Genomic DNA, 25,928 nt, shown 5'->3' on the forward strand with positions numbered 1-25,928 from the left:
GCTGCTTGGTATGCAAAGTGATCACGTGTGATTACATAACAGAGAGTGTAGTGAGCGTCAGGAGAAAAAAAAAGTTTCTGCGGTCAAGTGTTATAATACTGGACCGGTAAATGGTATCGGCGCCCTCCTTGTTGGTACTCGTCGATACCGATGCTACCATTTCGGGCCGGATCGGCCCCCCTGCCGATACTGGTATCGGTGCTTGTTTAATTGCAATAAAGACATGTTTTAGTGATTGATTGCCAGAAAAATATAGATTGACATGTTTTGCTCTCAATAAAACTGCCTTGTCATTTTGACCGGTTCAAACTGGCCTTCGCTCCACAGGTCAACCTTAAGGACAAGCCGCAGTCATTAAGAAAGCAAACTGTCGCATTCTATCCATTGCCAAATACATATTGCTACATGAAATGTTTTGACACACATGTATCGAAATCCATCTACATACACACACATAGACAAACAAGTTCAAGGGGTGTCGCCAGCTTGCTTCCCCAATTCACTTTTAGGCCAGGACACCCATCTGTTGCTAGGGCCAAACCAAATAATAAGAAAGGTCACGGGAGTGGTACGTTTAGAACAATCTTTGAAACTTTATTATGTAGTCTAGTATTGCATTCTATAGTTCCCTCCCGTTCTGCTTGCAAGTTTCACAAAATTGCTGAGTGCCTTCCCTCCTTATTTTGGGTAATTCTATAATTGTCACCCTATGGATTTATATTTGAACTTGACATTAATGAATGAACGTTAATTCGCTGCTAGACGTCCCACGTCAAATGGATTGGATGTCTTAAGTTGACCAAAATAATTTGAGCTGGGAATCTTTGGGCACCTAACGATTCGATTACGATTACGATTCAGAGGATCCGATTCGATTATAAAACGATTATTGATGCACCCCCCTCCTTTTTTTTTTTTTATTTTTTTTAAAAAATGTTTTGTACATTAGTTCCAAAATTGTTCAAAAATACTCTCAGGCTAAACCAAACTACTATTTCAGTATCAAGTTAACATATAGCAGTAAACAAACATACAAAAATAACAGTAAATAAAAAAACTCTAGTCCCCATTCTGTATCAGCAGCTTTAAACTACATTCAATTAATTTAATGTTGTGAATCAACCGTTAAAGTTGTTAAAATTGCTCCCGTTATTTCATAATTTCCCTTTTGTCTACTTTCGACATGTGAAAGTTTTAAAACTATTTTAAAGATAGATTCAAGTCAATATTTTACCGATTTGGGAGTATTTTAGATAAAAAGTTAATTAGGTTCGCTTGGAAGGTTCACTACAACAGCCTTGCAGGGAAGTGTACTGCTTTAAGATGGCGGCCGTTACTAACGCCCGCATCTAGTTTTTTGTAGATGTGCTGGTAACCGAAGCTATAATGCATCTAGTCCTATATAAATGATATCTACCGCAACATAATGTGGCTTGTAGCAGCTTTTCGGCAGCAGTCAGGTATGTTGTTGTGTTTTTTATCTCGTGGCATGAGTTGAGCTAGAGCCGTGAGTTGAGCATTGGCATTACCCGAGGGGCCGGGTAATGAGAAGCATGATGTTTAGCTACTCTCGCTCCGTTCTTCATTGTGCCGAAGACCGCGCGGCGCGCGGAGTGTGTTGTACTTTCGCTTTTACTTGGCATATTTCAATAATCGGAATTTGGATGTTTATGAATCGTTCTCGAATCTTCCACGGCCGAATCGCGAATAATCTAAGAATCGGAAATTTTGCACACCTTTACTAATTACCCCTTCCGGGATGGATCGAGGCAGATGCCGCCTGCTTGCCGACAACAATATGTCGCCGCGTTGCGCTGTTAGGTCGCGAAGGGAATAAAAGATGGAGCTTGAAGTCGTGTATACGACACCTAAAATCAAGTCTAAATAGCGTTATTATTGGAATTCAAATCACAAGTATTCAGCTATATACAACAACCTGGCATAGAGTGGAAGAAGAAATTCATCCTTAAATCTGCCGTTTTGCTCTTCCTGTCAACATAGCGCTCCAGGGACTCGTCTTAGCCATGACGTCACTGGACTAAGTAATTCAGCGGATTTAATATTGGGTGGAGGTTTTTTTTTTTTTTTTTTTTTTTTTATCCGATTCTGGTTCAAGTCCTGAGATATTATCGATCTATGGGAAGCCTGTGACATTCAGCTAATTATGTTTTAGTCGTATTAGCAGGGGTGAAATTGGAACACCTTCCCTCTAAGACAGGGGTCCCCATCTGCCGGGCCGCATTCCGTGGCGCATTTGCTACCAGGCCGCACAGAAATAATAATTTAATAACGACCGCATTCTGGCCGAATTAAACTTGTGCCCCTGCTTAACACACAAATATCCCTGTCTACTCTAGATATAATACTACGGGATAGATTAGAATGATGTCATAGAAATCCATTGATTGGACTGCTAGCAGTACATCTTGTTTGTGTATATAATATAGCCATGTGCGCTTGTCCTCGATAATAACGTATTACTAGGCCGCGGGCACAGCACATTTGTTCCCGGAAATAATTACTGTATTTTTCGGACTATAAGTCGCTGTTTTTTTTTTTTATAGTTTGGCTGGGGGTGCGACTTATACTCAGGAGCGACTTATGTATGAAATTATTATATTATGATATCATTTCACCTGTTATTTCAGTGTTTTGGAGTGACACTGATGGTTTGGTAAACTTGTTAGCATGTTCTTTATGCTATAGGTATCTAAATAACTCTTAATAGCTACGGCCACGTTCGCGTTCTGCCTTTGTTCAATTGTATTATTGACTTTTTTTTATATTGAAATGCATGCTTTTAGTTTTTGGTGCTATCACCGCCACGTGGGGCCCACTTTACGCGAAGAAGAGCACCACACGCCAGAAGAAGACGGACAGCTATGTAGCGTCTCTGAGTGAGTGGGTGTGTGTGTGGGGGGGGGGGGGGGGGGGGAGAGACACGGCTGCGAACCTACATTCATTGTTTATGCTTGTAAAATATCTCTACAGAAGCAACGCCTGTTTGTATCATCTTTTCTGTTGTCGTTGTGCGTTTTCCACCCAGGATCGGACACTTAGAGCCAGTTGTGTGGTTGTTTAACCGATGTGCTAATGCTAGCGAATGCATGCTTACAGTTTGTGTCATTGCTGTAATAGCACCGAACTATTATTTACTTGCGTTGTGCGAACCTGTTTGGTATCGAGAACGAAATTGATTCAGCAAATTATACGGACGTCCAGCATCGTCATTTGGGAGTTTAGCTCGCTGTATAGCCAGGACCGAGCCGTAGCATCCTGGTGAGGACAGGATATTCGCATTTCGTTGTTCATGCATCATGTAACATCATACTGTACAATTATTCAGCATGTTGTTCTCTATTGTATTTTAATATTAAATTGCCTTTCAAGATGACATATCTGTTCTATGAGTTGGATTTTACCAAGTAAATTTCCCCCAAAAATGCGACTTATAATCCAGTGCGACTTGTATATGTTTTTTTTCCTCTTCGTTGGGCATTTTAATGCTGGTGCGACTTATACTCAGGTGCGACTTATAGTCCGAAAAATACAGTAGCCCCCACATGAGCGAAGATGACTGGAAAACAGACGTCTTTGGAGATATTTTTACGGCGAAAAGGGCACCTGACGAGCCTACAACCTCGAAGACCCACGAACTGCGAAGGAGATGATTCGTGACCCGTTTGTGAATAAACCGAGTGATTCGAGCATGTCTGTGCAACAGGAAGCTCAACTTGTAAAGATCTCAAATGACGGCGACCTTAGTAAACGTACATTTGAGACAACAACTCTACCGAGGTTCTGGATTAAAGTAATTCCGGAATATCCTGACATCCCTACGAGAGCATTGAAAACCTTGCTACAATTTCCAACATCGTATCTTTGCGGGCTTCCTAATTAATGCTAAACGACAAGGCAAAGTCGTTAATGGTGAGAGCGGTGTGCAGTTGTTGTGTGCAGCTAACATGGCAGGATGTATCTGAGGAGAACTTTTCTACAAGTCCTTCCATGATCAAACGTAAGTTAATATTCCTTTCTTTCAAGAAAGTTTGTAGTGTTTACTTTGGAATCGCTGCATTTGCGCATTTTGCGGCTATGTTTAACGTGACACGTGCGCGCAGAACCGAAACGTTGCAATTTTTGATGGGTTGCAAAATTTGTCAGAGCACCGGTCCGTGAAAAAAGGACCCAAATAACACCGATCCGTGGTGCAAAAAAGGTTGGGGACCCCTGCTCTAAGAGATTGGGCGCTAGAACTGGGCGGAATGGTGCTTTGATTCCGGAAATATGACAGCTATTGTCTAAACCCCACGCTAAAAACAACCTGCCCTGCTGCCACACAGGCATCACCAAGAAGAAAAACAATCTACTAACGTCAGATTTACATACACAAGTGTTAACAACAAGCATAATGAAATATTTATTTCTTCCATGGACGGCACGGAGCTCTCCGTAGCTGCAGCAGTTATCGAGTCTGACGAGATCAGGTAAGAGGAGTCGCGTCGACGTGAGCATGGACTCGGTTATCCGTTCAATTGGCTGACATACTGACATGTCATCAGCATAGATAGTTAGCTCTGATAGGTTCAAATGCACGTTTCCTGGAACAGAAAAAAAAAAAAGGAAAAATGAACAAGCTTGTTGAATTAATGCGAAAAAAGGGCAATGCAACAGAAAATTGATCAGATCTCAGGCATGAAAATGGGTCAGGGGTTAAAAAGGTGAGAAGGGTGTGGCAGAAATACGTTCCGGTAGGGCTGTCCCAAACGACTATTTTTCTCCCGATTAGTCAGCAGACTATTTTTACGATTAGTCGACTAATACTAACTTAGTGATGAAATTTTTGTTGACGCTTATTACTTCACAAAGACATTTTGGAACACCTAAATTCTTTATTAAAGTACAAATAAACATGTAAATAACAATAATTAACTACACAAACAATGAGGTCAAATGTTGATAGCATTTACTTCTGCAAATGAATGGAATGTAAACTGATTCAGAACACTGACTTCGCCTTTCCAACATTATTCAAAACAATTCTTAAAAAAATATCTAGCATTATTATTAAAGATGCACCGATACCAATACTAGTATCGGCAGGGGGCGCCGATCCGGCCCGAAATGGTGGTATCGGTATCGGTGAGTACCAACAAAGACGGCGCCGATACCATTTACCGGTCCATTATTATAACGTTTGACCGCAGTCTTTTTTTTCTCCTGGCGCTCACTACACTCTGTCTCTGTGTTGTGTGATGACACGTGAACACCAAGCAGCTATCGCTATTGGCCTGCTCCAGACCAATGAGAACGGGCCAATAGCCACTCCCGACCAATGGCAAGGGTGCTTTTTCATATGAAGGAAAAATAAACCAGGATAAATGGCGGCGGTCGGGAAATATTTCAAAATACAAATCCCGTCGATTAAAATCAATGGCTGCATGCAAGATTTGTGGCCTGAAAGTTTCGAGATGTGGAGTTAAATCGGCCAGTTTCAATACCTCGAACCTAATAAATCATTTGAAGACGAAACGTGAACGAACACAACGAGTTTGAGCCTGCAAGAGCAGGACTGCTATCCAGAGGAAGAGCGCTGGACCGGTGCAACAATCTCTGGTAAGTTCATTACGTCAACTTTACTTGTCTTTTACTTAAAGAAATGCTGCAGTAATTTGTGAACTGTTTCCAAAGCAGGGTTGCCACCTTTCAGAAATAGAAATAAGGGACTCCCCCCATCCCGAAAAAAGGAGGCTAATAGAGGGACGGGATGCTGTGGTCAATTATTATTACTTATAATTGTTAGCGTCCGCAAATGCGGAAACAAGGTTGGACCTTGAAGCGGACAACAAGCGGGGGATACGTACAAGGGTTTAATGATTGCAAACAAAAAATAACACGCGATTGCGGGATAGTAGAAATAACAAAAGGAGTCCGTGACAGCAGGTCGACGGAACTCAATACTACAAACTCGAAGGTAAACTAAGACGATAGGCAGCGAGCCAAAAAGCCAAAATAAAAACACTCAAATACCTGCACAGGGTAGAGGTTACAAACGAGTGCAGCACACTAACAGAAAAACCCAATGCAGGGGCGTAACAAGCAAATGTAGCAAGACTATAAGTGCGATATGTCAAATGGGGATCAGCAAGGCAAATATCTCGGCAGCCTTCTCTGAGATCACCCGTGCTTAAATGCTGCGTTGATGAGCCTGCATTGGATTCAGGTGCGACGTCAGGAACGCCCCCACTAACAGCCCGGCAACAAAACACAATCTAACCAGCAGCAGAATGTGACAATAACTTCATGAAAGTTGCACTGTTTGGCCTTTGAGAGGTTTAAAAAAGTTTACTCAGTTCATTCAGAGTTTATTATTATGAATTTATTTTTACATTTTACATACAATTTACATATTATAGTATTAATTCTGAAGTACGTGGGATTAACTTCAGAAATCGTTATTTATATGAACGCGACGTGCTTTTATTTTGAAATGTACACCGGAGGTACGTTCGCTACAACGCTAACAGCTTCACGCTCTGCAAAAAAAAAGCACTTTTCGTACCTGCTTGTGGTGTCACTTATAGGTTTTTTTTTTTTTTTTTGAAAATGCTGTTAACCAGTGATTTTTAATGTTTGAAATGTCACCTTTTAGTTTGCATTTTGGAGAAGACTGCCAATGTTTAATAGCAGGCTAAAGTAGGTTCTTCCCCCCCCCATTAGTCTCAATGTAGCAATGATAACGTTTACAGTGTTTAACATACGTCTTTCCTTATTTTGTATGTATGCACTGTAATTCTACGGTGTGCTGATTACAAATAAACATCTGTGAAATGTACTGGAGTCCCATAACATCTACACGCACGCACAAATGTATGCATGTATACACACGCACGCGGTAATAAAACGCAGCCGTGAAAATTATCGCCCTCATTTTTTGTTTACCTCGCGAGAAATGGACTCACTGCATATCGAGACAGGCTTAGCAACTTCAATAAAACATGTCGTTAGTAGTTAGATGGAATTACGAGCCCCCCCTCCTAAAAATTTTCTCCTCGGATCTACACAATTCATTTAGGTCACCCTTTTAGACTTCAAAACGGCAAATTCTGCCGAAAGATGAGTGATTTTCATGCCTGTTTAAGACAAAGGAAAGAGTTGAAGAGGCTTATTTATTTTGTTTGATGGGGAGGTTCAGAACATCTTCCATGTCAATGTGCACTTTGGACTTATTTTTGGTCATTTATGTTAGGCTACTTATTTATTTCCTTATAATTTAAAACAGTCAATGTTTGAGTGATCTTCAAAATATTTTCCATTGCATGATGTAAGCCATTTGTATTTATTTTGTGAATGTATGTTACTCATATCATTACCATTTATAAAAATAAAAAAGTTTACATTATCTTCAATTTTAATGTACATCCTATGTTCTTAAGTAGTTAAAATTAAGATTTGAAAATGAAAAGTTTTGCATTTAGATGTGAGGAAATGAAGGAAAATAAAAATTAGGATATAGAGGTTGGCCTTACCAATTTTGGTTAACTGTTATTTTGTAAATCTTTGAAAAATACAATTTTGAATGAAAATCAATTTTTCATGTTCGCCTTGTGATAGTATGTGTAATGCAGTAGCCTAATGCATGTGTAAAAAACCTTTTTTGTGTGTGCATGTGTTATAAGTATAACTGTGCCAAAAGCAGTTTTCGCTGCATTTCAGTGGTTTTTGGGAGGTTTGACCAACACCCACCCACCAATACATCAAAAAAAAAAAAAAAAAAAAATCTGGCTCAGTGGCGGCCATCATGTCAGGGAGTTACGGCAAGAAATTCTAGCCACTATCACCCCTGCGTATTAGAGATACCGTGTCTCACAAATGTGAGTACACCCCTCGCATTTCTTCAAATATTTAAGTATATCTTATCATGGGACAAAACTGACAAAATGACACTTTGACACAATAAAAAGTAGTCTGTGTGCAGCTTACAGCACTCCCGTAACGAATCACATGACATTTTGGAGGGAAAATGACAAAAAGTACTCAATTTGGACATTTAGGGATGTACGTAGTCCCCATGCGGTGTAGTCACTTTTGTTGCCAGGAGGTTTAGATTAGGGCTGTCAAAATTATCGCGTTAACGGGCGGTAATTAATTTTTTAAAAATTAATCACGTTAAAATATTTGACGCAATTAATGCACATGTCCCGCTCAGACAGATTTAAATGACAGTACAGTGAAATTCCCACTTGTTAATTGTGTTTTATGGAGTTTTGCCGCCCTCTGCTGGCGCTTGGGTGCGACTGATTTTATAGGCTTCAGCACCCATGAACATTGTGTAATTATTGACATCAACAATGGCGGGCTACTAGTTTAGTTTTTTGATTCAAAATTTTACAAATTTTATTAAAACGAAAACATTAGGAGGGGTTTTAATATAAAATTTCTATAACTTGTACTAACATTTATCTTTTAAGAACTACAAGTCTTTCTATCCATGGATCGCTTTAACAGAATGTTAATAATGTTCATGCCATCTTGTTATAATAAACAAATACTGTCCTTATGTACCGTATGTTGAATGTATATATCCATCTTGTGTCTTCTCTTTCCACTCCAACAATAATTTACAGAAAAATATGGCATATTTTATAGATGGTTTGAATTGCAATTAATTGCGATTAATTACGATTAATTTTTAAGCTGTAATTAACTCGATTAAAATTTTTAATCTTTTAACAGCCCTAGTTTACATACTAATGGCTATATTTTGAGTTATTTTGAGGGGAAAATAAACTGTATTATATAAGCTGCGCACAGACTACTTTTCATTATTTCAGTGTCATTTTGTCAGTGTTGTCCCAAGAAAACTTAAATATCTGCAGAAATGTGAGGTGTGTCCTCACTTTTGTGATACACTGTAACTTAACTTTCACCCTTTTGGTCAAAATAGATTGGACGCCTAATGGGATATTATGCCATGTTTAACTCATACGCTGCCATTGACAGCGACAGACGTCTAATCCATTTAAACTGGGATGTCTGGCAGTGAATGATCATGTTTACTGGTAATTGAGTTAAGAAACAAAAGTGTCAATCTTGTAATAAAGAATTTTTACTTTATCAGCAAGTTTTCAAATTTAGGACTACTATAAAACAAAACAATATCAGCAGTCTCTCATGTGACATGGCCCTGGACATGGTCGTTAAAACAAAACATGACAAAGAGTCGTGTCTCATTGGGCTGAAACGCATTAACGCAAAATAAATAAATAAATAAATAAACGAAAAACAATTTGAATTGGCAGCGCCAGGGCCAGATGTTTGGCTCGACATCAGCCTGCCTACCGCGCGGCGGGCGGCTTGCCCGTGCAGACTTTACGGCTGCTCTAATACTTTAATTCCTGTCCTCCAGCCCCGCCCCCCCACCCCCACACACACATGCCAGAGATAATTATGACTCCTCATTATTGACTCCCTCCTATTATTTTTTTTTTTTTCCCTTCAGCTCATTTCCCCTGCCTGTCAAGGGTGACCTTTCCCGGTCAGAAGAATATCATTTAAGAGACCGCCATTTCCCCGTTGAGAAGGAAAAAAAACAGCTGATTGGCGCACACGAGATCCAGTTATGGTCAATAAGTGTCAAATTTCAGATGCACTCTTATTTTTCCAGGGAATCATCACATAACATGTCATTTAGTATGAGGAATTCAAGTCAAAGCGGCATTTCTGCTATTTTACAATTCCAATCATCAATACTAGTTAATGTATGTATGTAGTGGTCAGGGGCAGACTGGTAATCTGTGGCTTCTGCAGGATCACAGAACGGCCGGTGCCCTGGACGGCCGGCGGCCACCATTCATTATACATCACTGTTTTTATCCCCCCTATCCTCCGATTATCTACAGTTTGCATCCAAACCGACAGGTGGCAGTAATGCGCCTGGCTGTTCACCGCCAATCTGATAGAAGAACGAAGAAAGCACAGAGTAGCCTTTGGTTCCTTGTGGAAGCAAAATAGCGACGAGCGTTAATGCACAAAATGGATGATGGTGGCAAAAAAAGAAAAGAGAAGGGTGGCGCGGAGAAGGTTAGGGAGAAAAAACTGGAGAGCGAAGCATTAAAATGTCATAAGTTGACAAATATTTTCGCAAGCAGCCGTCTGGCTGCAACGGCCGCGTCGGGTAACAACTGCCCAGCCCCCGGCGATGGTGAGAGTGGGAGCGGCAGCCGCTTTGACGTGAAGCCGGTGCAGGGAGAGAGAAAAGAAGAGGGAGGGGGTAATGATAAGCTGGTGGAAGTTCCCCAGACAAGCGCAGAGCAAGTAAGTAGGGGTGAAGAGGGTTACTTGCTCGGTATACTGGCAATTGTTATCCACCAGGTAGCTACATTTTAAATGAAATTAATTAAATAAATGACAATTAAAGGGTTAGTGCCAGCTAGTCCATATACCCATTTGAAATCGTGCCAAGTTACAGTATGCTAGTCCTACTATCCCTCTCCTAAGAAAAAAATATTTTAGCTGTAAAACATCGTATAGAGGCAGTTGGACATCCGGGCATTTAATGACGTCACCAGCCACAACAAAGTGTCGCCATATTAACAATGGGGTAAAAGACGAGTCACTTATAACAGAAACGCATTGAACTTTCGTCTTATTTGCCGTCTTTTTTCCGTCGGAATGGCTAAAAGTTGCTGTGTTGCGGGTTGTCACACAAGGAAGAGTTCGGAGCCGCATTTGAAGTTCTTCATTCTTCCACGTGAGGAAAAAAAGGAGCCGAGCGCAATTAATCGAGGAACAGTAAAAGAAGACGGTTCCGTGTACTATTTTCGCCTGTGGGAACCTAAATCCAAGCACATTTACGTTTGCAGCTGACATTTGATTACTGGTGAGTTTAATCGATTATTTTTTGCCCCAATTAGCTGCTCCGATTCAATATACTAGGCAGTGGTTATTTTTACCTTAACCAGCAACTCGCAAAGCTTTTTTTTTTCTTTTGCCGTGAACTGCTCTGATTTGTCAATCGGTATATTATTGGCCTGGTGGGAATTGGTTATTTTGCCGTGACGTGTTGACGGCTTAATAAAGCTTGGAGGCGAATTACCGGTAACGGCAGAAATATTACCAATTTTCTCAGTTCCACACAGTACATATTCCACGTAAATGATAAAGGTCAACTTACTGGGTGACTTTATGAGGTAGTTGTAGATGTTTCCGAACTCCACTACAGGCCATTCCTTTGTTTATCCAGCTATCAGCTGCGACTTTGTATCGGCAGCTTTGTACGCCAATAAACACTGATTTTAAATTGCATCGCCTCCTCGCGTCTGTCGGCAGTGACTCGTGATAATAGTAAGCCACTTTTAAGACGTTTTTAGGAAAAAAGACGCAAAACACACCTGAAATATATGAATTTCAGACGTTTGTCTATGGAATGTTTAGCTGTGCGTACCCCCTTCACAAAATGGCGACACGTTGCTAAGCGAGGTGACGTCATCGTGACATCACGCCAACTTCCTCCATGCACATGCAGCAGCAATATTAATTCAGAGGAAATATAAAATATTAATGAAATGAATGGTTTTACTTTAAAGTTTAGGTAGCTAAATTGATATGATATATATTTTTAATCATTTATATATCATTTTGTTTTCTGGTTAATACTTTCCAACGAAGGTTATGTATAAAGGATGTCTTGAAATGTTTATTGCATTTTCATTGAAATTTATTATTTGTGTGGCAAGATTAATTATGGCATAAACAATGAAGTCATTTTATAGACACGGGGGATAGGTGCTATTATAATCAATTTGATACATAAAACTTGCTTTAAAAAATAAATTCTTTAATTTGTTTATACAGGTTGATCATAGAACTAGGGCAGAAGATGAATCCAATTACAGTTCAGCCTTGCGGTACTTTGAGCGCCCCAAGTCAGACAGTCACAGTCTAGACACATTTTTTAACTTACCACCCTCAGAAGACAAAACACCTGACTGTACAAAGAGTATTCATACGTAAAGATGGCACAGATAGAAAATGGCGAACATACTGCGAAGAAAATCATATTGTATATGTACAGTATAATAATGCAATGTGTAGTTCTTCATAGCCGCTTCATTTTTCTCTCAAAGTGCACGAAATTGATGCATTTTACAATAAAATGTGAGGAAAAAAATTCTCCCAGGGGGGCATGCCCCCGGACACCCCAAGAGGGTCGTGTTTCCCTTCATACAGCGATTCTTGTGGGCTGGGCTGAGTCAAAGTCCAGGGCTGCTTTTTGGTACCAGTCCGCCCCTAGTAGTGGTTGGACTGTAATATATGACAAAAACATGCACCAGTATAAAAAAAAAAAAAAAAGCAAACAATGGAATTCAAACACGCAATGTTTGTCAATGCACCAATTCCCGGTACAGCAATTAGACTAGTTACAAATGACGTTTTACCAGAAGAAGAAAGACACGTACTTCATGCCTATTTAAAAAAAACAGTAATTCATTCAGAGGTAGAAAATGGCAATTTAACATAAATCTGCTATTTTTTATAACGTTTTGGATTGAAAATACTTTTTCCTCCCATCTGAGTCCCAGCAATAGACATCCAATCCATTTGAAGAGGGAGACTGGCAGTGAATGACCATTCGTTCACAGATTAAATGTTTGATAAATATGAATTAAAAAAAAGATTTTTCTTCCTCCCCCCAGAGCTCACCCATTGTCTGCAACTGAGGGCTGGCACTTCAAATGAATGTCTGATACACATTTTTTCCCCTTATTTCTTTTGTATTTGTAGTTTATTATTACTCATTTATAGGGTTAGGCATCTTTGAAAATGATTCCGGTTCCGAACAATTCTCGATTCAGATTCTTTTAAGAGGCAGGGTCAAAAAATAAATAAATAAGGAGGCAGGGTCAAAAAAATTGCATAGTTCAGTCTTTGAACCTGAATTTGATGAAGTTTCCTTCCACAGGAGTGCACTTCCACATTGATATTTTTCAAAAGCTCACGGAGAAAGCATTTACACATATTCTTTTGCCATACATGTACCTTACCTGGGAGCTACGACGAAGCATTAGTGTAAATTCTTCTATTGATTATAATTTAAAGGTCTTTTAACACTGTTGATTTTAATGGAGGCAGAAACACACTACGTAGCTGCTTATATAGGCTATAAAGACTTAGAAGTCTACTGCTTAAGATGGCGGCTGTTTACTAACACCAGGGAGTCTGTCATTTCGGCCCCCTTGAACCTTGCAACCTTTCGCCACATTTCAGGCTTCAAACATAAATATATAAAATTTTAATTTTTTGTCAAGAATCAACAACAAGTGGGACACAATCGTGAAGTGGAACAAAATTTATTGGATAATTTAAACTTTTTTAACAAATAAAAAACTGAAAAGTGGGGCGTGCAATATTATTCGGCCCCCTTGCGTTAATACTTTGTAGCGCCACCTTTTGCTCCAATTACAGCTGCAAGTCGCTTGGGGTATGTTTCTATCAGTTTTGCACATCGAGAGACTGACATTCTTGCCCATTCTTCCTTGCAAAACAGCTCGAGCTCAGTGAGGTTGGATGGAGAGTGTTTGGGAACAGCAGCTCTTTCCACAGATTCTTGATTGGATTCAGGTCTGGACTTTGACTTGGCCATTCTAACACCTGGATACGTTTATTTTTGAACCATTCCATTGTAGATTTGGCTTTATGTTTTGGATCATTGTCCTGTTGGAAGATGAATCTCCGTCCCAGTCTCAGGTCTTGTGCAGATACCAACAGGTTTTCTTCCAGAATGTTTCTGTATTTGGCTGCATCCATCTTCCCTGTCCCTGCTGAAGAAAAGCAGGCCCAAACCATGATGCTGCCACCACCATGTTTGACAGTGGGGATGGTGTGTTCAGGGTGATGAGCTGTGTTGCTTTTACGCCAAACATATCGTTTTGCATTGTGGCCAAAAAGTTCAATTTTGGTTTCATCTGACCAGAGCACCTTCTTCCACATGTTTGGAGTGTCTCCCAGGTGGCTTGTGGCAAACTTTAAACGAGACTTTTTATGGATATCTTTGAGAAATGGCTTTCTTCTTGCCACTCTTCCTTAAAGGCCAGATTTGTGCAGTGTACGACTGATTGTTGTCCTATGGACAGACTCTCCCACCTCAGCTGTAGATCTCTGCAGTTCATCCAGAGTGATCATGGGCCTCTTGGCTGCATCTCTGATCAGTTTTCTCCTTGTTTGAGAAGAAAGTTTGGAAGGATGGCCGGGTCTTGGTAGATTTGAAGTGGTCTGATGCCCCTTCCATTTCAATATGATGGCTTGCACAGTGCTCCTTGAGATGTTTAAAGCTTGGGAAATCTTGTTGTATCCAAATCCGGCTTTAAACTTCTCCACAACAGTATCTCGGACCTGCCTGGTGTGTTCCTTGGTTTTCATAATGCTCTCTGCACTTTAAACAGAACCCTGAGACTATCACAGAGCAGGTGCATTTATACGGAGACTTGATTACACACAGGTGGATTCTATTTATCATCATCGGTCATTTAGGACAACATTGGATCATTCAGAGATCCTCACTGAATTTCTGGAGTGAGTTTGCTGCACTGAAAGTAAAGGGGCCGAATAATATTGCACGCCCCACTTTTCAGTTTTTTATTTGTTAAAAAAGTTTAAATTATCCAATAAATTTTCCACTTCACGATTGTGTCCCACTTGTTGTTGATTCTTGACAAAAAAATTAAATTTCATATCTTTATGTTTGAAGCCTGAAATGTGGCGAAAGGTTGCAAAATTCAAGGGGGCCGAATACTTTTGCAAGGCACTGTATGTGCTATCACCACCAAGTCTGTCATTTCACATCTAGTTCTATATACATGTGATATTTACCGTAGCCCAACATAACAATATGACTTATTCTCGTAATATTCGATCCATCCATCCATCCATCCATCATCTACTGCTTAATCTGGGATCAGGTCAAAGCAGGAAAAGCAGAAGACAGACGTAATTTATTTATTTATTTATTTTTAAACCTGTCCTGTTCAGCTGTTTGACACGGAGAATAGAAGTCTAAGTGTCCGGTTGATCTGAACAGTTTTAATGTTTCACATTGAAAGTATGACTTACTCCCATTGTGATCATCCAACATATCTCGTTTATTATGACAGAGCAGCGGACAGGAAGGGGTTATGGGGGCACAGAAGAAAAGAAACACAAGAAAAGAAAGAAAACAAACACAAACAACAACTAGAAATACATTGAACGCCTACACTAACTATGAATATGTTGGCACTATCGTCAGCTAGATGTATTTCCGGTTGACACCATGTGGGGGGCCTGTTGACCAGGGAAAGAAGGTGAGGGGGATAGGAAAGTCTATACGCTAAGTGACTGGGAAGGGTAGAGTGTACACAAATCAGCTTTGTGATCTAGAACCCAGTAATTGTGTGAATCCCTTCTGAGTGTAAGCCCGTTGGCTACCGACCCTACGTCACCCCACCACCCAAGCTCGCCCAATCACATCCAGACGCACACGACCCCCACCAAACAAGCGACAGCCACGAAGACGAGCGGAGACACTGCGCAGGCGCCAACCCAGCCAGACTGGGAAGGGAAGGCAGGGGTGGGGGGGGTAGCCTCCTCCCGCAGCCCAGCAAAGGAGCCATCATGCCCCCCCCCCCCCCCCCGGGATCTAGGGTGGCCACCCGCACCACCTACCCCACTTATTGGTTGATATTATTTAGTATTTAAATGTCGCCTCTGAAAATTCATCATGAATATGTCCTTACTGAAAAGAAAATTAACTATAAGAAAAAAAATCCCAGGTCATATGGTTTGAGACACTTCAACACTCAGATGAAAAAGTGTTTCAAAACTTTTGACAGCGGGTGTGCGTTAAGAAAAGAACATTAACACACATATTAATTAATCACGTTAAAATATTTGACGCGTTTAACGCACATGCTCTGCTCAAACAGATTAAAATGACAGCAGTGTCATGTCCATTTGTTACTTGTGTTTAGTTTTTTTTTGTCGCCCTCTGCTGGCGCTTGGGTGCGACTGATTTTATTTCACGGCAGTGAGCCCATGTGACATCTCGCTCGGCGACGTCAACAATGGCGAGCTACTAGTTAATTTTTTTGTTTGAAAATTTTATAGATTTTATTAAAAGAAAACATTACGAGGGGTTTTAATATAAAATTTCTATAACTTGCACTAACATTTATCTTTTAAGAACTACAAGTCTTTCTATCTATGGATCGCTTTAACAGAATGTTAATAATGTTAATGCCATCTTCTTTATTTATTGTTATAATAAACAAATACAGCACTTATGTACAGTGTGTTGAATGGACGTACGTCTTGTGTCTTATCTTTCCATTCCAACAATAATTTATAGAAAAATATGGCATATTTTATAGATGGTTTGAATTGCGATTAATTACGATGAAATTAATTTTTAAGCTGTGATTAACTCGATTAAAAATTTTAATCGTTTGACAGCCCTAATGTAAACATATACAGTATATATATATATATATATATATTAGTGCTGTCAAATGATTAAAAAATTTAATCTAGTTAATCATATGTCAACTGTGTAATTAATCATGATTAATCACATTTCCCTCGGGATGAATAAAGTTGCTCTTCAGGGAAAAAAATCTAGGAAAATACTATAATTAACCTAAAATTTGTTTTAATTAATTTAATTAATTAATTGTTTTAATTAAATGCATGATGTTTGAATGAATTAATACTTAACCAAATGGAGTTTTAAAAGTTTATTTAACAACTCAGCACAGTATAAAATAAAATAAATTGTCTGTATTAAACAGCAAAGAGCTTTAACAGATTGAAGTGCCTCAGACTAACAATGTAGTGTGGTGACCCTAGGCCTGTCGCGATAACAAATTTTAGTGTGCGATAATTATTCTCATAAATTATTGCGATATGCGATATTATTGCGCCCCCCCCAATTTTTTAAAACCAATTTACAATAACACAGTGTGAATACAGTATATATTAATAGATAAAGTACACCCATTTAAACACGATTAATATTTACTCTTAAATTCAAATATACTTTTTAAGAAATCACAACTAAAAACAATAGACCCTGCCTCTTAAGTAAAAAACAACAATATTGATACCGCACAGAAACACAGAATAAATAAAATGTGTTTAATAAAAAAAAATTGCACTTAATAACTTAAGCATTTAGGAAAATGAAAACATTTCCCGTCATAGCTTCTGCAATGGTGTTCCATAGGAATGCAACGATACAGTTAAGTCATGGTTCGGTACGAATTTTGATATGGGGGACACGAATTTTGAGCCGATTCAATACATTTAATGCTCTGTAAAAAAAAAAACAAAAAAAAAAACGTTTTTTTTTTTTTTTTTGCTAACGAGCAAAAATTAAATTGCCATCATATAAACATGCATTTTAGTGCATAATATTTATGTGCTTACTTCTTACTGATATGAAAAAAAATTGTATAAAAGTGCTGAGAACAATCTTTACTGTTTGTAAAGTGAGGCAGGGCACACCGTTGATTTCTACAGCTCTCTTAGCAGCTAGGTTTACTACATGAGCAAGACATCCTATTTATGGTCCGAATCCATCTGTGTCATGTACTGAATTAACAATATTTGCAACATTATCTATAGTCACTGGTATGGATTGATTTGGACTTCTTAACCTCATGTGACAAATGACTGATGACTGTTTAGAATTCTAGTATATGGACTACATGTCCCATAATCACTCTGGGCTCACGTAGCCAATGGCATGGACCGTAGCACATCTAGTTTGCCATTTCATGATATCTAGTGTGTGCGCGCAAGCATATGACGGCTTTCATAAACAGGACGAGTTTGAAGCACAGCGCTCTTAATTTCATTCAGCTGTTCGTTGTCAAAGTGAGGTTATTCGTAGCAGCCAAGTCGGTAACAATGTTTTGGCGGACTTTGTTGTAAATATCCAGCGTTGTGCCGAAAAATAGCCGCCCCGCGTGAAATGTCACTCCTGACGGGAGCGCCCACACGTCAACAACACCGGCGCGCCATAGATGGTCCACAGTCACTCCGGAGCACTGACACGGCCGGTATACGTTGACCAATAGGATATAATGGGAACGATTGGCTCTGGCGCTAGTTTTTGCCGGACCTGGAACGAAGATGCATTTTGCGCAGTTGGAAACGAACTTTTAACAGCACGTCTGCCGCACGCGCACACACACGTGCACGTGAGGCGATAAATCGCAGCGGAAAAATTACCGCCTTCATTTTTATATATCGCGCGATAAATGGAATTATTGCATATTGCGACAGGCTTAGGTGACCCTTCATTATATGGCATAATTCAACCACGGAACTTGTGTGTATAGTTGGCCGAGCGCGTTACCGGCTACATCACAGACACGTGACAGACACTTAAAGTGATCCTCTAACTTAAATACATGTAGGCTCTTATAAACCACAATTGTTCTCCTGGACTAAAATGTGTTGTTAGAAACACATAAAATGTTAAATCAATGGCAATATTTTATAATATTTAGTCCATATTTTGACCGTTAGTTGGCGCCATGGTTTGCGGGCTCACAGTGATGACGTAATTGGTATCTTTCCAAATGTGTAGCGTGTTAAACAATTGCTTATTGCTGCCTAAACTCGCGAAGTAAATGCCACGATGTGCTGCTTTTGGATGCAATTTCCAGTCAAATGGAAACAAGGGGAGTGAAGTGAGTGATCAAGGTGGAATTATTATTTTTAGTGAATAAATGTGCATAAGTGGAAGCTTCTCCCCCTTTTTGGTCCCTGTATGCACGTACCCTACCCACCACGCGTTACAACTGGCGCCCAAACATTTTTCCCAGTGTAGGTTCACTATCCTCTTCCCCTCACTATCCACTCGCTCTCGCTATATGATTGGCCGAAGAGTCGAAATGCTCTCCCGTGAAATGCCTGTTTAAAAATGTTCCCGTTGTTACTTCTTGCGTTCGCTTAAAAGTGCCCATTTAAAAAGGAAAAGCGATGGATGATACCACACACAGAGCGTATTATTAACAAATGTTAAAGTTGTATAATCATATAGCGAGAATAAGGAACGTCACTGACAAGCGCAGGCCCCCGCGAGTGGATAGTGAGGGGAATAGGATAGTGTGCCTACACCGGATCCTCAGTCAAGTAAGGGATCTGCCTATTTTCTGGATCCGATGGTCCCACAACGTCTGCAATATTGGTTTCGGATCTGTCCATTTTTTGATTCGTCGGTCCCACAGCGGCTTTTTGGATCAGTCTATTTTGTGGAATCGACGGCTGCGACATTGCCATGGGATCGGTCTAATTCCTGGATCTGCGAGTGAGTAAAAGACGCGGATTTGGATTACTATTGCTATCTTTTATGTTGACTATTCTTTGTGGGAGTTTTCCCCAAATCATACTAAATAATTAAAGCACTATGGCACGCTACAGTGACGACAGTGACTCTGACGTGGACCTCACAACAATGTTGGAGTTCGCCAGGGAACGCGTGTTTGCTTACTGCTGAGCTACCGAGTGAAGAGTGGTCAAGGTGGAAATATTTTTTGTGAATAAATGTGCATAGTGGAAGCTTCTCCCCTTTTTGGTACTTTTATACACGTATCCTAGCTACCACACGTTACAATGTACAAGACATGGATTATACAAGGTGTGCTCTTTGGCCTGAACTGTATGTAAAGCACACGACAGCTCTGGATGCTAACAATCTACATAATTATATTGGGATAAGTTTGAAAACGCAACATGCTTACCTTGAATATCTGCTAATAAAACCAGACAGCATACACTCTCGCTCCCAACCGAAGTTCCCAACAGGACTCTCTCGCATCACCAGTTTTGCCCAACTTTTGTCTTATCAGGTATTTTCTGCACGCATTTTTCCCTGAAGCTCGTCTTGTGAATGACCGACAGTGCTGTCCTGCTCTTAACTTTTCAGATCTGGTTCAAATAGGAAGGGTAGAACTGACGACATGTTGGGAAAGCTAACGAGTGACACGCTGGAATTTCGGCAATGGGACCAGTGACGTCACGCACTGCGACGTAACAAGAATGGCGACCTAGCACTTAAAATAATTTTACAAACTTTACTATAACATAAACATTAAGAGGGGTTTTAATATCAAATTATTATAACTCATACTAACATTTATCTTTTAAGAATTACTTGTCTTAAAAATAGAGGATCCCTTTAAGAGCCGTGCACGTTACGGCTGAATTCATAGTTCGCAGAGAGTCCCAAGCGACCAACAGGTGTTGTGCCGAAAAATAGCCGCCCCGCGTGAAATGTCCCCTCTGACGGGAACCCTTATTTATAACGCTTTATTGAGGTGAAAACATTTGATGCTTTCATGGACGCATTACAGTAATGGATCTACGACTGTAAAATCAGTTTTAAATAAATAAATTACACAAAATATTTGTACTGTATTTTAGTAACAAATCGTGGACTGGGCCACATAACCATCTTTGAACAGAAATGTATTAGTCTACAGGTTTTCACGACCATATCCCAATGACAATCACACAGGTATGACATTTCTTAGTTCAAGCAGAGTAAAATATTATTCACGGAACAAGAAAATCGTTTCCATTTCCATCGATTGGTAAGAAAAAGCTGTTTGTACGAGTGACATGTGGGTGCTCAATAATAAAAATAAATAAACAAATAAATAAAAATAAATCAATCAATAAAATAAACGCTCAATAAAGCGTTATAATTAAATAAGCGTTCCCGTCAGGGTGGACATTTCACGCGGGGCGGCTATTTTTCGGCACAACACCGGACACAGCAACTCGTCTGCTCAACGGGCCAACAAGACTCCCGCATCGCATCCGCCACAGTAGCTCAATTACCGTTTGGCATATTGCCCAAAATGAACTGCCAACTTAAAGAGTAGACAAGCACAATACAGTCACAATAGCTAGTGTTTCAAAAAATGTGTAAACAACTTGTCTGTTAAATTGAACATTTCACACAAATAAATTCAGCTGTATCAAGGCAAATGCTCGAATGGCAGACTCCTGCCTGCTGCCATCATATTTCGAGCGCTATCTGTTCCAATAGTAGTAAAACTTTGTCTGTTATCCCCCCCCCCCCTCTTTAGCAACATCCAGAAACTGACAAGCACATGCTTCAGCGAAATGTCTTTCTTCTGTTTTCACAACACATAACGCAAACTAATGCAGCCGCCAGCTATCATCGATCAAGTGTGCAGTTACTCCAACATAATTATGGTTGCTTACCGATGTCCAGTGGTCTCCTGTCGGTGCAACAAACGTAGCTCTGGCTAGTTGTTCCACCTTTGTTGCCTTCTCATTTTCAAAAAGTTCATGAATTTTTGTGCTTTGACGGAAGGACAGTTCATCACAGCAGTATGTGCCCACAACTCTGGTTTTATCCAGATTTCCATTAGGCAGCTTTTTAAAACGGAATTTGCCATGAAGCAGTCCTGGGTCATCATCCTCACTCATAGTGGCTGGCTGCATTTTGTCCTGCATTGCCGCGCAGAGAATGTAAACATCAGCGTGTGGAACTACGGGAGACAGTTGTGGCCAAACTTAGTGTGAACGGTAAATTGCGTTATTTTTTTTTAATGCGTTAATATTTCCAGATTAATCATGGTCGTTAACGCGTTATTTTTGACAGGCCTAGTATATATACTGTATATATGAATGTGAAATCAGGAAATCTCCAGGTCTTGATGGATTAACTCTGGAATTTTACCAATACAATTGGACACAATTTTGATGTTCCAGTGTCTATTGCTATCAAAAAAATAAATAAATATATATATATATATATATATATATTAGGGCTGTAAAATCATTGCGTTAACGGGCAGTAATTAATTTTTTAAATTAATCACGTTAAAATATTTGCCGCATTTAACGCACATGCCCGGCTCGAACAGATTAAAATGACAGCACAGTGTCATGTCCATTTGTTACTTGTGTTTTCTGGTGTTTTGTTGCCCCCTGCTGGCGCTTGGGTGCGACTGATTTTATGGGTTTCAGCCCCATGAGCATTGTGTAACTACTGAAATCAACAATGGCGAGCTACTAGTTTATTTTTTGTTTGAAAATTTTACAAATTTTATTAAAACGAAAACATTAAGAGGGGTTTTAATATAAAATTTCTATAAATTGTACTAACATTTATCTTTTAAGAACTACAAGTCTTTCTATCCGTGGATCACTTTAACAGAATGTTAATAATGTTAATGCCATCTTTTTGATTTATTGTTATAATAAACAAATACAGTACTTATGTACAGTATGTTGAACGTATATATCCGTCTTGTGTCTTATGTTTCCATTCCATCAACAATTTACATAAAAATATGGCATATTTTATAGATGGTTTGAATTGCGATTAATTACGATTAATTAATTTTTAGGCTGTGATTAACTCGATTAAAAATTTTAATTCTTTGACAGCCCTAATATATCCTGAACGGTTGGCGTACCGTGTAATTATTGCAAGAAAACGGCATCATTCTTTGCAAATCAAAGATTCCCAATTTCACAGCAGCGTCCCCACGCCAGTAAATTAAGCATAGCCGTTAAAAGCGCTCACGTGTCGCCGGCGTTTAAAAGTCGGGAGCGGCTCGTGTCAGACACGTTGGCGGCGGAGGGCTAAGTGACCCTGGCATGTCTCAGTGCAAGTAAATAGTTGATCCTCTTAAGAGGCTCAGGAGGATTGCGAGGGGTGGGAGGAGAGAAAATAGACGTGTGTGAGTGTGCACTCTGTTGCTAGCCTAAACAGTAGCATGAACCGCCACAAGTGAAACTAAACGCACCTTAGAGTCAGTTTCAGTATTTGTTGCGCTCACCTTTGATATATTGCTGGATCTGCTCGCTGAATGACCCAACGGTTTTTCATTCTGGAAAAGGAAGAAAAACACAGGTTCAGTCAGTCAGAACACACTAAAAAGATGCTATTTGACACCAAAATTGAGAAGAGTTATTGCCAGTGACATGCAGACTTGCTGTCAAGAGAAGACCCTTTGGTGACAAGACATCGCTTGCCGTGATGAAGCGGTTTTGCTAGCCAAATTTGCTACACCAAAGAAGCAAACAGCCACAGTGCGCTGTCACCAATTTGCTATGCTAGAGCTTGAATGTATGAATGAAGACGGCGCTACTTAGCGTGTCGATGCAGGGTTTACAGGGATTTTAAATCAATTCTGTATAACATACTTTTTAGTAAATGTCCCATTTTTCCCACTTCTACTGAGTGAAAGAGAACTACAAGACTTCAGTGCAATCAAGTTTGTTTTTTTTTGTAAGCTGTAATGATCCTCCATTCCCACTTCCACTCGCTAATGAAGAATCGCCAACGCTGCTGCCGTGGGGTGCCAAGCCTCGTGTCGTCTTGGTGCTAAAGAGCCTCGCGCGGCTTCTTAATGACAAGTCAATCGCCGTTACGTAACATGTGACGAGTTCACACGGGCTTCCGAAGGGCTTCGGGTACAAACAAATCTCAGCACAAAATTGGAGCGGCGGATGCAGCGCACGTGCTCAGTTTGATCTGTTTATTTCAGCAAGTGTTTACGACCTTCCTAGAAAAATCACAATTCTACCATTTTTACATTCCATTCATTGAAAACGTGCTGTTCTCAAAACACTTTTTGCAGAATAAATGATTGGTCTTCGTCCTTAATCCCTAGCTTTTCGCAGTAAAGCTCAGATGGAGACGTTCTGAGAACACCCCCCTCAAAAAAAAGCAACTTTCTGTAAACAACAGCCAGGATTAGACAAAAGACGACAAGCCACGCGGATCAATCCGCTGTTATCTAATGCGACTGTACACAAAAAATGTCTGATGCCATTTTTACACACATCAAATCTTATCGGCCTGTTCATTTTATTATCTTTTGCTCGCAACTGCGGCAACAAGACTTATTGTTTGGTTTTGGATGGTTGCCTAAATGATGAAATACGTTTGCCAAAATGTGTGAAGACAATTTCTAATTCATTTTTTATGATGATTTCTAACCAGAATGTGGAATATTATGTAGAAATGAGAGACACGAACAGGTGTGGGGAACTAGTCGAGTAAAAAAAAAAAATTTTTTTTTTTTTAATTCTATAATTTAAGGACGACGCGACCTATCCACACTAGCCATGTGCCGATTACCACTTTCAAGGTATACCGTGGTATGAAAACGTTAAGGTTTCAAAACCGCAAAAATTTTCCATCATACCGTCCCTAAGGTCCTTATTTATTATGTTTCAAAGATGCATGGAGAAATCCCTTGCTTGCAGCTGTAAGGCTCAACCCTCCCCACCAGATGTTGCTCAGTGTCAGTCAGTCAGCTGTGCTACACGATGGCTGGAGGAGGTAAAACTCCGGAACTTTTTCCCCCCATCGAAGAAAACGAAATCGCTGGTATAGTAATACTTTGGCTACAGTAAAGTTACAGACGGCCGCGGCTTAGAGGTGGAGGGCCAACCTCCTGTTTGCGAAGGGTTGCTGATGAGGGGTCAATACCTCCAATATGATTTCGCATTTATACAAAATTAAAGGTTAGTAAACACTGTCATGAACATTTTTCACCAGCTCTGAGAGTTAACCCCAGCGTGTTTTCTGTGTCTAGCAGTGATAAAACGTGGTGGGTTTTTTTTGTTCTCTCTATCAACAGTCTGTTGAGAAAGAGTGTGTATAATGTAAACATGATAGGAGTCATACACACATGCTTTGTATGAAATTAATTAAATTACTTTTGTTCTGATGGTAATAATGTTGAGCTGTGGCTGTGGGGTTTAGAATCACCTAAAGGACTGCATTTATTTTATTGAGAATATTTCAGTTATTTGTTGTTATTTTTATTTTTAACTTTTTTTAAATTATTATACTTATGTTCCAATTTGCCAATATGTTTCGAAATACGTTTTTTTTTTTTATATACCTAGATATGTCAAAGTGACACATTTTAGACCGGTAATTGCAATACCGTGGTACGGTGATATTTTTGCTTAAGGTTATCATACCAGCAGAATCCCATACCGGCACATGCCTAATCCACTCTAATCAGTTATCAAATTAACAACTATTTAGATCTTAGGTTTGTCGTTTAGAGACATTTGTTAACCTCAAAATTGTCGAAGTCCTCAAAAAAAAAAAAAAAAAAAAAAACATTACATAAACAGTGACTTTTTTAAAAAAAATTTAAATTTAAAAAACAAATCAATGAATAAAAATCACTTTTTTGTTTGCACTGAACACTTATTTTTGTTTTATTTGGAACAGGGGAAAATGAAATTCATTCAACGTAATTCATTTGCAACCAGTGCTGGGTCACGCACTGTGAATCAGTCGGCTAAAGGCCAGCTGCGCAAGGCATGACACTACCATAAATTCATCAAAGTTCAGTTAATCCAATTTTGACCCTAACTGAGCGATGGGTATCAGTATTGAGGCAAATGTGGAGGAACCGTACTCAGAATAAAGAAACAGCGTGGGACTTTGTCGTCTTCATTTCTGTGTATATTTATGAGGTCGTTGAAACCCTTGGAATTTGAAGAAACAGGCTTTTTGAACTGGACTTCAATTGTGACTAATGACTACCAATCAGGCATGTTATTTAGTTATTCCAATTTTATTGATTTAAAATCCGTTAAAAAAAACTGTAAATATGTTTATTTAATTTCATTATATATTCTCTTCTACAATCGCCTCCTCCCAGGTCAAACTGAACGTCCAACTCTGTCAATGGCTGCCAAGGAGTTGATCCACCATAGTAGCTTCTAACACAAGTTGTCAAGCACGTTAAGCTACTTCGTAAAGGCTTAATTTGACAATAGCGCCGGCGTAGCCGCAACGGCGCACAGAATACATGGACCTGAACAGCGTATCGACTTCCTCCTAGTATCAAACATCCCAGACATTTTTC

The 25,928-nt window shown here is 39.7% G+C and overlaps 1 protein-coding gene across 13 annotated transcripts in view; it reads right to left on the reverse strand.

Moving 5' to 3' along the window:
• marchf8 (membrane-associated ring finger (C3HC4) 8) overlaps nucleotides 1-25,928 on the reverse strand; it is a 127,462-nt gene that overhangs the window by 32,246 nt on the left and 69,288 nt on the right. For 7 of the 13 annotated variants that reach the window (XM_057849254.1, XM_057849252.1, XM_057849253.1 and 4 more), the window contains 2 exons: nucleotides 22,866-22,916; nucleotides 21,277-21,525 (listed from right to left, as the gene is read on the reverse strand). In XM_057849254.1, coding sequence (XP_057705237.1) covers nucleotides 21,277-21,525; nucleotides 22,866-22,916 — 300 coding nt within the window. Of the gene's footprint in view, nucleotides 1-21,276; nucleotides 21,567-22,865; nucleotides 22,917-25,928 lie in introns of those variants that run through there. The other 6 variants (XM_057849259.1, XM_057849258.1, XM_057849264.1 and 3 more) reach the window with 2 other exon arrangements.

The sequence above is a fragment of the Corythoichthys intestinalis genome, chromosome 10, assembly GCF_030265065.1.
Source record: "Corythoichthys intestinalis isolate RoL2023-P3 chromosome 10, ASM3026506v1, whole genome shotgun sequence".
In the NCBI taxonomy this organism is placed as follows: domain Eukaryota; kingdom Metazoa; phylum Chordata; class Actinopteri; order Syngnathiformes; family Syngnathidae; genus Corythoichthys; species Corythoichthys intestinalis.